Genomic DNA, 13156 nt, shown 5'->3' on the forward strand with positions numbered 1-13156 from the left:
ATGGTATCATTCCTAAATACACAGGATTCTTTTTTTCCAGTCTGAGACCATCTCCCCAATTCAATCTTCATTCTCCAGACATGTTTCCAGGTGTTGAGTTCTAGGGGGAGAGAGGCCAAGTGATGATGTCACTTCCCCTCCTTTATAATTTCTTCCAGCTTGTTGGAACATCTATGGTTGTGACATGGGTCAAGCGGTCTCTGTAGTCTATATGCTGTCACTGAGAAGTCTCCATTGTATAGGTTCCTGGAACAGTCCTTATGAATGTGTATTCCCTTTAATGGGCTATTAGCGCAGCTGGCTCCTCCAGCATTACACCTGAAAGGCCAGACGTGGGTGTTCCCAACCTCACAACATATTTCTGTAACACGCACGTAGCAAAATTTCATAACTCCGCGTACAATAATAGCCCATACAATCCAACAGGAAATTAAAGTTCAACAGATCAAGCCTTTTAAAATGATACCTCACAAGATGCACTTTATACAAAACGTATAATTTATATCACCACGGTAAATATGGGGGTGCTGGGGTACTGCTTTGGAGCCCATAGTGTCACACTAAGTTGTAATATCCTACATAACTGTGGCGTTTTATATATGGAGATTGATTATTTCTTTAAAGTATTTGCTGTTTAGGCTTTTGATATTGAAGACTGGTTGAGGATCAGTAAGATAAGGATTTTTTTCTTTTGCTTTGTGTACTCAGTGATTTGAAGGGAGAGCACAGTTATGTGCTGCTCTAACAATAAATGACTGAAGTAAGACAGATTTTAAAAACATCACAGTAAACATATTAAATTTTTAAATAGGAATTTAAAGGCATTGTTCACAAATTATGGTACTAACAAGATCTATGGTAATCTTCACCACTCAATGAGTTGCTCTTGGCTGAATCCCTTCCTTGACTACGTTGTCTCTTTAGACGGTAAGTTTTTTTTCAGGGCAAAGTGCTACCCTCTGCTTTACTGTAAAGCCTCAAATAGTGGCTAAAATGTCATCCAAAATGCTTTCCAAAGGCTGTCTACTAATACTTTGTTTTGTAACTGATTGCAATTAATTTTATAGGAACTCCATTACAATGAGGAAGAATTGTATCGGACAAAGAATACTTTGCAAAGCAGAATAAAAGACAGAGAGGAAGAAATTCAAAAACTCAGAAATCAGGTAACTTATTTGCATTTAAGAATATTTAATGCTAAGTCATTAAAAACACTGAACTACCTTCTTTGTTTTAGTTTACACTTCTGGTTGAGTAAAACGCTGTTTTTCAGCTCATTGTAAAGCTGTTAAAATGAAACTGTTAGATTCCATTTGATAAACTTTGGTGTTTGCGCACATCCTTTTAATAATCATTAATTCAATGATTATTGAGCACAAAATGAGCTCAGACTAGCTATGGGAATAAAGGGAAACAAGAAGACTTTTTATCAATACATTAGAAGCAAGAGGAAGACCAAGGACAGGGTAGGCCCACTGCTCAGTGAGGAGGGAGAAACAGTAACAGGAAACTTGGAAATGGCAGAGATGCTTAATGACTTCTTTGTTTCGGTCTTCACTGAGAAGTCTGAAGGAATGTCTAACATAGTGAATGCTTATGGGAAGGGGGTAGGTTTAGAAGATAAAATAAAAAAAGAGCAAGTTAAAAATCACTTAGAAAAGTTAGATGCCTGCAAGTCACCAGGGCCCGATGAAATGCATCCTAGAATACTCAAGGAGTTAATAGAGGAGGTATCTGAGCCTCTAGCTATTAACTTTGGAAAGTCATGGGAGACGGGAGAGATTCCAGAAGACTGGAAAAGGGCAAATATAGTGCCCATCTATAAAAAGGGAAATAAAAACAACCCAGGAAACTACAAACCAGTTAGTTCAACTTCTGTGCCAGGGAAGATAATGGAGCAAGTAATTAAAGAAATCATCTGCAAACACTTGGAAGGTGGTAAGGTGATAGGGAATAGCCAGCATGGATTTGTAAAGAACAAATTGTGTCAAACTAATCTGATAGCTTTCTTCGATAGGATAACGAGTCTTGTGGATAAGGGAGAAGTGGTGGATGTGGTATACCTAGAATTTAGTAAGGCATTTGATACGGTCTCGCATGATATCCTTATCGATAAACTAGGCAAATACAATTTAGATGGGGCTATTATAAGGTGGGTGCATAACTGGCTGGATAACCATACTCAGAGAGTAGTTATTAATGGTTCCCAATCCTGCTGGAAAGGTATAACGAGTGGGGTTCCGCAAGGGTCTGTTTTGACCCCGGCTCTGTTCAATTTCTTCATCAACGACTTAGATGTTGGCATAGAAAGTACGCTTATTAAGTTTGCGAACGATACCAAACTGGGAGGGATTGCAACTGCTTTGGAGGACAGGGTCAAAATTCAAAATGATCTGGACAAATTGGAGAAATGGTCTGAGGTAAACAGGATGAAGTTCAATAAAGATAAATGCAAAGTGCTCCACTTAGGAAGGAACAATCAGTTTCACACATACAGAATGGGAAGAGACTGTCTAGGAAGGAGAAACCACAAGCTAAATATGAGTCAACAGTGTGATACTGTTGCAAAAAAAGCAAACGTGATTCTGGGATGCATTAACAGGTGTGTTGTAAACAAGACACGAGAAGTCATTCTTCTGCTCTACTCTGCGCTGGTTAAGCCTCAACTGGAGTATTGTGTCCAGTTCTGGGCACCGCATTTCAAGAAAGATGTGGAGAAATTGGAGAGGGTCCAGAGAAGAGCAACAAGAATGATTAAAGGTCTTGAGAACATGACCTATGAAGGAAGGCTGAAGGAATTGGGTTTGTTTAGTTTGGAAAAGAGAAGACTGAGAGGGGACATGATAGCAGTTTTCAGGTATCTAAAAGGGTGTCATCCAGAGGAGGGAGAAAACTTGTTCACCTTAGCCTCTAATGATAGAACAAGAGGCAATGGGCTTAAACTGCAGCAAGGGAGATTTAGTTTGGACATTAGGAAAAAGTTCCTAACTGTCAGGGTGGTTGAACACTGGAATAAATTGCCTAGGGAGGTTGTGGAATCTCCATCTCTGGAGATATTTAAGATTAGATTAGATAAGTGTCTATCAGGGATGGTCTAGACGGTATTTGGTCCTGCCATGAGGGCAGGGGACTGGACTTGATGACCTCTCGAGGTCCCTTCCAGTCCTAGAGTCTATGAATCCATATTCCAATAATGAAACAGAGTATATTAGGTTTTAAGAAAATCTGCTCTACAATGAAAATTAACTTTGAAGTAAATATCAAAAGCGAACACAATTTTAAAATGTCTGTCTTCTAAAACAAAGGGCTGTATTCTCCGATAAGGCCCTGTATGTGCACACATTAACTAGAGAACCAGGTGCTGAATCCATACATTCTCTCCTATGTAACAGCAAAGAAAGGTATTGGTGATTGTATGGGTAGTATGAATTTCTGAGTTGGATCCTGTTAATGTAACATTATTTGTTTCATTTCATGCAAATTATGTATAAGGCTGCAGAATGCAATGTAGACTATTACAGGAAAAAATGACAGTCTAGTGTTAAACACTACTCACTGTACACACTGGATGTCAAAGGACTTGAAAATTGTCTTGATATATTTTTCTTTGAACCCAGTGGGGCTTGCTTTCCTGGTATTACTTCACTATACAAAATTTACTTCAGAATGTACGTATTGTCCGTGTGTACCATGCCCTGCCCAGTGCAGCTGATTTGTATTTGCATTGCCTGAATGCCAGTCGTCCATGATCACTCTGGTATCTCACTGTAGACTCTGTACTAACCACTTAAAATGTATAATGACCACAGGTGGCTAAGATTCAACTTACAGCAAGTTAAATGATTGGGTCAATATCAGTATATTCAGGCCTTAGCATACTGAAGCAGGAGTAAGATCTTCAATTTAACACCTATTTTGATTCTATGAAGGTGCTATACTTGGCTTTAGTATTCCAAAGGATGCACAGTTTCTTGATGCTGGTCAATATTTAATAGACAAAATGTTGTATCTTAAGGAATTAAATGACTTCAGTATACTGGTGCTGATGGTTTTAATTTTCTGTGTCCCTGGTGATAACTGGCATGTTAACCTTGTCTTTGTAAGGTGAACATAAGTCCATTGTTTGTCACTGCAACTCTATCAAACAACTTGGAGAGCCTCTTCAGTGTAAACTGTCAGATCACATTTGTCTGCCAAGACTTTGTTGAAATCAAGCCTGTCTGGTAGAGCTTGTCTGATGTGAGAAATCTGATGCTCACTCCCATTTGGAGGCCACATATTGCATCTTCAAGGCGAAGAGAGGGAAAAGACACACTTTCTTTTTCAACACTGAGTTCTAGTTCACACTGAAGGGACTAAGCCATCAGCAAGTACTCTCCCAAGCATACAACTATTAATTTGGCACATAGGCTGTCTTATTTTTTCCTGGACAACCAAACTTAGCTAAGTTTCCATAATCATGCACAGTTTACAGGATGAGTCTTGAGTGTTTAAGTTAGTACAGGCCAGGTAGAGGTCAAAGTGTTGTCTGCACCACCATCAACATCACAGTTGTCTCATGCATGAGATTCAAGACATGCTTTGAATTGTGCACTGAATCCAGTTAGAACCTGGATAGAAACTATAGAACAGAATCACTTAAGAAAGATCCATTTCAAGTGTCTCCTCCTTACTTTCAAAAATCTCTGCAGATTGGACCCTATGGCCCATGTTTCCTTAGGCTTGGTCTGCACTACAGGCTTATGTTAGTATCACTGTTGCTCGGGGCGTGGAAAATAGTCACCAAATTCCTGGTCTGTACTGAATTCCTGGTGTGGACAGGAGGACTTCTCCCTTTGACGTAGCTACCGCCTCTTAGGGAAGTGGATTATCCTATTGGCAGAGTTAAGCTCTCCCATCAGCGTAGGAGAATCTTCACTAAGTGCTACATTGGTGCAGCTATGCTGCTGCAATGCTATATGGATAGACAAGCCCTTAGTTTCGTCCTTCTCCCTCTGTTGTTCATATCCAGTGTCCATGTGCCTCACCTTTCCCTAATTTTCCTTCACTTATGTCCAGTTTCGTGCTGCCTTTAATGCTGCCCCTTAGACATGTAACAGCTTCCCAATTAACTGGCATCAAATTCCCTCATTTCCGTCTGTTCTTTGAAACTTGCTAGTATAATGGCCATGAGTCAATCAGTAGTGTATTCCTACACAAGCCAGTAGACTACAGGTTCTTTCCGGCTAGGATTTGTTGTTAGGTGCAGTGTTCACGTGGGGGTAGCTCTATGTTCATACATACTTGCCAGGAGCTTCCTAGTGACAGCAATTATCAAGGTTTAATGCTTCTACAATCACATTTCTCTCCTTTACATTTGTTAATGATGGTGGTAGTAATAGCTGTTGCATCATTAAAATCCTGAGGCATTCCACTCCTTGCATCAGCCCCTCTCTCATAGGACTTAGGATTTGAACTATTTTAAAATCTAGTTTCTAATTTTTATAATGTTTCATCTTCTGGCTTAGATTTTGCACTGACTTTTCTTTTTCAGCTCACAAACAAGGCATTGAGCAGCAGTAGTCAGTCAGAGCTGGAAAATCGGCTTCATCAGCTGACAGAGACTCTGATTCAGAAGCAGACCATGTTGGAGAGTCTCGGCACAGAGAAAAACTCCCTTGTCTATCAGCTGGAACGCCTTGAACAACAGCTTAAGACTATCCAAGGCAGTAGTACTAATGGACCTACGATTAATATGGCTGGAATTGACAGTGGTGAAGGTAAACATGGAAAGATCATATTTAAAAATGTGTGTGTACTCAGCTTAACTAAGGACTCTTATATTCCCCATTCATTTCCTTAAACATCTTTGTGTTTAAGAAAAATATGATAAATAAGGAGTTTGAGTCGATCTTTCCAGTGATAACTAGTATAGTCAAAAATAGCCAAATAAAGACTGCTGTTCGATGTGTAGGCAATTTTAAGTGAATTTAATAAAACAAAACTTCATTCTTAATTCTCCCCAGTTTACCATGACATCTGCCAGTGCAACCAGCAGTGCAATTTCACCTGTGAATTACTTTGTTTTTGTGGGTTTAAATATTACTTACATGTGTGTCTTGTAATTTTTTTTTTTTTAATGGAAGGGCTCTAGTTGTTTGGGTTGGGGTTTTTTTGTTGAGTGTTTTTTTTTTTTTTTTTTTGGAGGAGGTGGATTGCGGGGGTATGTTTTTTGGAAGGTGGGGGTTAGAATAACTGTTCCATTATGAGGTGATCAAACTTAAGTGGAAGTCTCTGAGAAACATTGAATGCACCATCCTCCTTTTTGGTTAAAAATCGGTTTGCCCTCATTCTGATTTCCTTGGAAATCTGTGAGAAAGTAGCCTACAAATGTGTCTTCTCCACTGAGATTGGCTTGGTTGCTTTGAGTAGTATCATATCTCAGATGTCTGAGAAACTTCAGCTGCTATTGGATTCTGCTTTGATACCTTACTTTGATTCAGCTATATGAAAAAAGTAATTGTGCTAACATTTAAAAACAAAATACACCAATTCCTTGAACTTCTATGTAAAATGCCTGCCCAGTTATTTGCCTGTGAAATGTCTTTCTTTTAAACTCCCTTTATCAGGAGAACAATAAAATCTGAAATAGCTCATACACTTAGATGTATCCTGGTCTGAAAGTCTATGAAAATTTTAACCTGAGTCATCTTTTTTTCATGATATTATAAAACCCTGAAAAATAGGAATTTATATCAGAAATGCTGTCAGATACAGCTACTGTATGACAAGTGTTACTTTGTGATAAAAGTACAGCAAATAAGAAAATCATTGCAGTATATACTTAAGAAATTATAATGAAGCAAAGAAATTATTTTGGAGTATAAAACATCTGAACTGAATACTAAAATGCTTATTTAGTAGATACAGAAATATAATAAAAATCTTTCTCAGAGGCATTTTTCACAAAATTGTAATCTTATCCAACAATTCCTCTTTAAATATACAGTGCCCTTTAAATATACAGTGATTACTCTGGTTGTTTTCGCTTGTGCACTGAAAATCTTGAACATTTCAAAAAGGCAAAATTAATGATTAAACTTTGTGTAGACTCTATATAGACAAATATGTTACCTGGGAAGGCATCTTTAGCCTACTTAGATATGTTTTTGTTTGTTTTAAATAGGTGCTCGCATGCGAAGTGTTCCTGTCCTTTTCAGTGATGTAGATGCTAACGTGGCAGGAATGTATGGAAGAGTTCGCAAAGCTGCCAGTAGTATAGACCAGTTTAGGTAAGAGTACATAAATCATAAAGGAATGTCTCTCTTCTTGGACTAGTTCCTTATACAGTCTTCCTCCTCAGTATACCTTTTATTTTGAATTGTTTCCAATTGTATAAAAACACACCCATACATTTAGTATGGTACAAATTCATATTAAATATTGACATGGTTAATTCCCATTCACTTTATTCCCATCATGATATCTTGTGATGAGAATATTCTTGTGCCACCACAAATTATGTTAACAGTTGAGTACATGGTACAAGAACCCATCGGGTTTTATTGGACATCGCAGTTATCTTGCATATATAAAAATTAACTTTGACCATTATCATGCTGTCTGCAGTTCACAACTGAGTGCAACCGCAGGGCAGACATCCCAGACAGGTGGTATGTTCTATGATTAGGTTTCCCCAACCAAGTATCAAGTGTGAACTCCTGAATCACTATAGCACAATCCCCTGGGGCATTCCAATCTGTCTTGCCACCCAGGCAAGCTAGACTTAGTCATTGCTGGTTGCCATATACCAAAGATCACAAAATATTCAGGTTGCTCCCAATCTCAAGAGACTAGTCACTTACCTTAGCTATCATACCAAAGACGATGCTAGTAGCCAGTCTTATTGTATACTAACTAAAGATTTATTAACCAAGAAAAGAAATGAGTTAGTCTGTGGTTCCAAAAGGTGACGGATGATGTAATCCGTCCACTGAATGTCTTTTAGAGCTAGCCCAGGTTGACCCTGGGGATCTCTGCTTTTGTTTCTTTGCTCCAGCCCTTGTGAGAGTCCAAACAGCAGAGAGAGAACTATTTCTTCTTGTGACTGTCTTTATATGCCCTTCCCCCAGAGTTCAAACCAAAGAGGACGAGTGCTTCTGCACATAATTTCTTCATAGGTGGATGGGGCAAGAAACAAAGGTGTGTTTTTTGTCCTACAATTGCCTTTTAGTCTTTATAGTCCTTCTTGATGGGTGGGGGAACCGCTCTTCCTGCCTAGATTCACAAATTCAGAGCAGGCTCTTTTACATTTATAAAGCAAACTTATATTTTACTTTGAAATATGAGGTGCAGACATTACAAGTGAGATTAATGTATGCAGAAACTTACAAGTATTTTATAGAGACTAATCACGTTCTTACAAGTCTAACACCCATCTTGAACAATACTAATATGAGCTTCCAGCTGTGAATTTGTCAGTGCTCAGCTGATGCCTACTGCCTTGGCCAGAGCTGGCACCTGGTCTTCCAACATCACAGCCACTGCTAATTCTCCTCTTCTTTTCTCCTTCTGAGTCTTTGGCAGAGAAATCCTCTGCATCAGACCTTTATCACTGTAATGTTTCTAAGTTACTTAGATCGGGAACATTCTGCCTGATCATGAAATGTTCCCAGTGTGTTAGTTTTACTGTAACATATTAGTGTGTCATGGATCAGCAATAAGGGCATGAAAAGTAGTTGCTATAAATTATTGGCTACTTTTTGAGTGTGATTCCTTTATCAAATCCTTTTTAAAATTGTTCATAGCATGGATTTATTCTTTGATACTTTAAAAAAAAAAAAAAAAAAAGTGTCCTCAAAATACGTGCCTAGAATGAGTCAGAAATGCTTTGGAACCACCAACTCATTCTGATTTCTTGTCTCAGGAGCTATCTTATCTATCTAATCTTAGCCTTTCCAAAAAAAAAGGTCTTCTCTGGAGTTTAAGCTTAAGTCAAATTTCAGTCGGGAGTAATAGTTTCAAACCCTTGAAAATCAGGATGCCTCAGTAGGATATGCTTTGCACCTCTAGAGTGATTTTAATATTAGGATTATAAATACCAGTGCTTCCTTGATGAGTGGCCTGTTGTATGTGACACTGATTGAAATATCATTTCTGTATTAGTATTTGTCACTTTCCTACTAATGTATTTTTATTTTATTAAAGCAGATTACAAGGCCATGATGCAAAATACTGATGCGATATACTTCATGTTGCGTTAGTACTAGAATTCTACAGGCCAGTCTGTTTCTCATGTATAACTAAGTGTAAGAATGACACAGACGTCTTTCACTGAAATTTTCAAAAGAACTTAACTGAGTTAATCAATGGGAGTTGGGTGTCTAACTCCTTTAGGATTCTTTGAAAGCCCTAGCTTTTGTTTCTGACAAGTCCTAATGTGACATACTTATAGCAACAAGGGGACTGGCTTTTTTGTGGTCAGAAAAGTATGTACAATTTTGTGTTGTGACTAAAGACTATTTTCTCTCAATCCAGTAGCTGTTGTGAATAAGTAGTAAAAGGCAGAAATGTGGAAAACTATATGTATAATACCAGTTGATGTTTACAGTTTTGTGGGGGGTCAGGGTAAAGGAACAGGAAAACTTTTCTGTTCTAACGTGTGTATTATACTTTCATAGCATTCGACTGGGAATCTTTCTAAGACGATATCCCATAGCGAGGGTATTTGTCATCATTTATATGGTGAGTACATTGTTGTGCAGAATTTTTGATAGTCCGTTTTGTATAGTATCTGCCTTCGTCTGAAAGGCATTCAATAATGTATAAAAGAAAAAGGGTATCTAATTAGTTTTAACCATTTGTTGTATTTTATAGTAGACTATAAAGACTGCTTATGGAACATGAGTTCTTGAGCCCTGTAGCTTGACAATATATGTACAGTCTTGCCTTGAATTCGCAGTGCCTTTAAAATTTTTACATTTCTGTGTAACTAATACTGGTTGCAATTTTATAATCTCATATTGAAAGTACATTTCTATGGCTTACTAGCTTCCATTAAAATAACTTGGGAAACTGATGTTTGAATAACATTTTACCTCAGCCCAGTGATTAATAATCATCCTTTTCAAATAGCTGTAAAAGCAGTGAGCTTGATTTTTATCTAATCTTGGGCTGTAGAAGGGAAGTTTGTTCTTCACATCTTGCATGATTGTCAGTGGAATTTCTCCCTGTTCCACTAGAGGGTTGATGTCTCTGTCAGTTGATGTGATCAGTAGTTATATAAGTAAGCCCAGCTGCAGTGTGCTGTTGCTTTAAAGATTTCAGATTTCAGTATTCTAGCTCCATATTTCATATGCAGTGAAAATGCCTTGCTTGAGAAAGCGTAATGATGCTTTTAAAGTAAATCACTGGGTGAAAAGGGTTGCCACTTTTCAGGGATACAAAACAGACAAGTATACACACTTGACAAAATTAAAGGTAACCACATTTTTCTGTACCACCACCTCTCCCATTTTTTGAGTGATAGATGGAATTTGGCCATTTTAATTCCCCCTTCTCTCTTCCCTTCTAATGTAATACTGCCATTGTAGTGTTTAATAGGTGAACAAAATACTTCATACTGAAACAGTTGAGAATTTTACTAATTAATATGGTTCTGAAACCACATTCTAAGCTGGATCTCAGTCAGTATTGTGAACTAGCCCTTTAGGGGCCATCTGTAATGTAGTTCTTTTTTATCAGAGATGGTCATTGCCTAGCAGGACACTCAGACATGCTAACTATAATTTTTTAGTAAGTTTTTTTCCTAATTTGCTATAAAATGTTTTTGCGTTGAAATCTGGCACAATGCTTCACTGTGCAGATCAGAATAGTTTTCCTTTGCTAGGTGCAATGGAATAAAATGGAAGGAGCCCTTAAATGTTTCATGAAGGGCATTTAGCCAAAACATGTCTACAAAATTAACTGCTTCTGTCTACATTCAGAATTGTAAATGGTGGATGGTAGTCACCATTGTGTGCTAACTCCTGCTTTTCTTTTGCCAGGCATTGCTTCACCTCTGGGTCATGATTGTTCTGCTTACCTACACCCCAGAAATGCACCATGATGGTCCAGCTGGCAAATAGACTGAGACATACTTTATGCTAGTGCTCACTATATTCTGGACTGAGTGTATTTAAAGTGATGAGTACGGAAATATGGGGAAAATCACATTCCTGGCATTATCTATGGAAGAAGGACAAGCATCTTGCCTGTTTTATTGCTACTTTTTAAAACTTAAATTATCGGACAAATATTACTACATAGCTTCTTCAATTTACTTAAAACAGCAGCAGTTTCCAAGACACAGGCAGTTGTTAAGCTAAGCATAGCCATTATATTTTACATCAATCTTCTGATGATTCATGTACAATATAAGAGTCACATGTGCAAGAGATACAAGAATTTCTAAGATTACATCTGTATATGGTACATACTCTAGATCATTCTGGACATGGGCTATAATCAGGGAAACTAATTGTACTTAGCAATTTAAATAAACTTTATTCTTCCTGTTTTTCAGTCTTTTGTATCAGTTTTTAATCTTGTTATTAAAGAAAAAACCAACCTATATTCTGTTAAAATACTGCAGAACTGACAACTGGTGCATTATCTCTGTAAATACCTTTTTAAAAATAAAATATTATGCATTCTTCTTAGCTTTGTCCATTTAGCACAACAGAAATGTATCTTCCCTAATATGCGGAAGTGTGGAATTTTTAATGATGCACAGGAGAACTTTCACTCAATTCATAATTAATTCAGCCAGAAAAGATGTATTCAGCTGCTTGAAAAATGCCATTTGCTTTTGCACTTTGTATAATTAACTATGTCATTGCTTTTTATTCTATACCTCTCTCTCTACACATAAGATGTCTTAGAAACTACATAAATTTTTAAGATTTGTTATCTGAAATTCTAGGCCGGGGTAGGCAACCTATGGCACACATGCCAAAGGTGGCACGCAAGCTGACTTTCAGTGGCACTGCCCAGATCCTGGCCACCGGTCCGGAGGGCACTCTGCGTTTTTAATTTAATTTTAAATGAAGCTTCTTAAACATTTTAAAAACCTTATTTACTTTACGTACAACAATAGTTTAGTGTTAGATTTATAGAAAGATGTTCTAAAAACATTAAAATGTATTACTGGCACACGAAACCTTAAATCAGAGTGAATAAATGAAGACTCTGCACACCTCTTCTGAAAGGTTGCTGACCCCTGTTCTAGGCAGTTGTTAACCAAATTAAAACAATATTTTTTTACAAATCTGTAATCAGACATGATTTCAGAGACTCCCCCATACATAATCACTTAGGAGATTCATCACCCAGCAACCGCATCAGGTAATGATAAAAACAATAACCCCCAAATCAAACCCACTGTAATTTTGTTGTTACATTAGATTGTGTTCCTCCATTTATTAATCCTTCATTCTTTACTCAAGACTGAGTAATGAAAAAACGATTAAGGAAATTTGTCAGATACGCCTACTCCGCTGATTTTGTTCAAATGGAATGAACACAGACTAACCATGATAAGTCCTGGCTGGCTGGCACCATCTCAATGGAGATATTATAGCTACAACTAACTCTTGAAGACAGCCTATTGGGATGAAAGGTGATCAGCTAAGGGGTGTTTAAATACATAACATGATTTTGTGAGTGGGTGTGGGTTTTTTTTTCCTCTGTAAAATTTGTAAAGCTGTGCAATGAGCCAGCCACCCCCATGCGCCTTCTGGTGGCCAGAGGTTGCTCTGCAGCACTCTGCTTGTTTCCCTTTTTCAGAGCCTCTTAAGGACTCCATACGCAAGGTTTTCTATAGTTCAGCAACACCCCACCTTAGGGTTGGACTTCATTTGGAAATGATTTTGTTATTGTAATAAAGTTCTGAAATTCCCATCAAGTCCATGCTCTGTCTTCCCTCCAGGGGTCTCCCTAAACCTCTCTGCCTGGAGCTCATTTCCTCTCTGTAGTCTTCAATTCCCTCCACCGCCAATGCCTCCGGGTTCCCTGCTGGAGTCTGCTTGCTCCCAGCAGCCATTCCCTGACTTGCCAGGCCTCTGCTGAAGTCTCTTTCTCCAGTTTCCCTTTGGTTGTCTCTTCCCTGAGCATCATCCACACTCTGCAGCTTCTTCCT

At 38.0% G+C, this 13156-nt stretch overlaps 1 protein-coding gene across 1 annotated transcript in view; it reads left to right on the forward strand.

Moving 5' to 3' along the window:
• GOLGA5 (golgin A5) overlaps positions 1–11536 on the forward strand; it is a 32598-nt gene extending 21062 nt beyond the window's left edge. Inside the window, exons 9-13 of the mRNA XM_050953258.1 lie at positions 1068–1166; positions 5534–5759; positions 7166–7271; positions 9660–9723; positions 11025–11536. Of these exons, the coding sequence (XP_050809215.1) occupies positions 1068–1166; positions 5534–5759; positions 7166–7271; positions 9660–9723; positions 11025–11105 (576 nt within the window). The 3' untranslated portion in view covers positions 11106–11536. The remainder of the gene's footprint in view (positions 1–1067; positions 1167–5533; positions 5760–7165; positions 7272–9659; positions 9724–11024) is intronic.
• The last annotated feature ends 1620 nt before the right edge of the window (positions 11537–13156 follow it).

Source organism: Gopherus flavomarginatus, chromosome 5, assembly GCF_025201925.1.
Source record: "Gopherus flavomarginatus isolate rGopFla2 chromosome 5, rGopFla2.mat.asm, whole genome shotgun sequence".
Lineage (NCBI taxonomy): Eukaryota > Metazoa > Chordata > Testudines > Testudinidae > Gopherus > Gopherus flavomarginatus.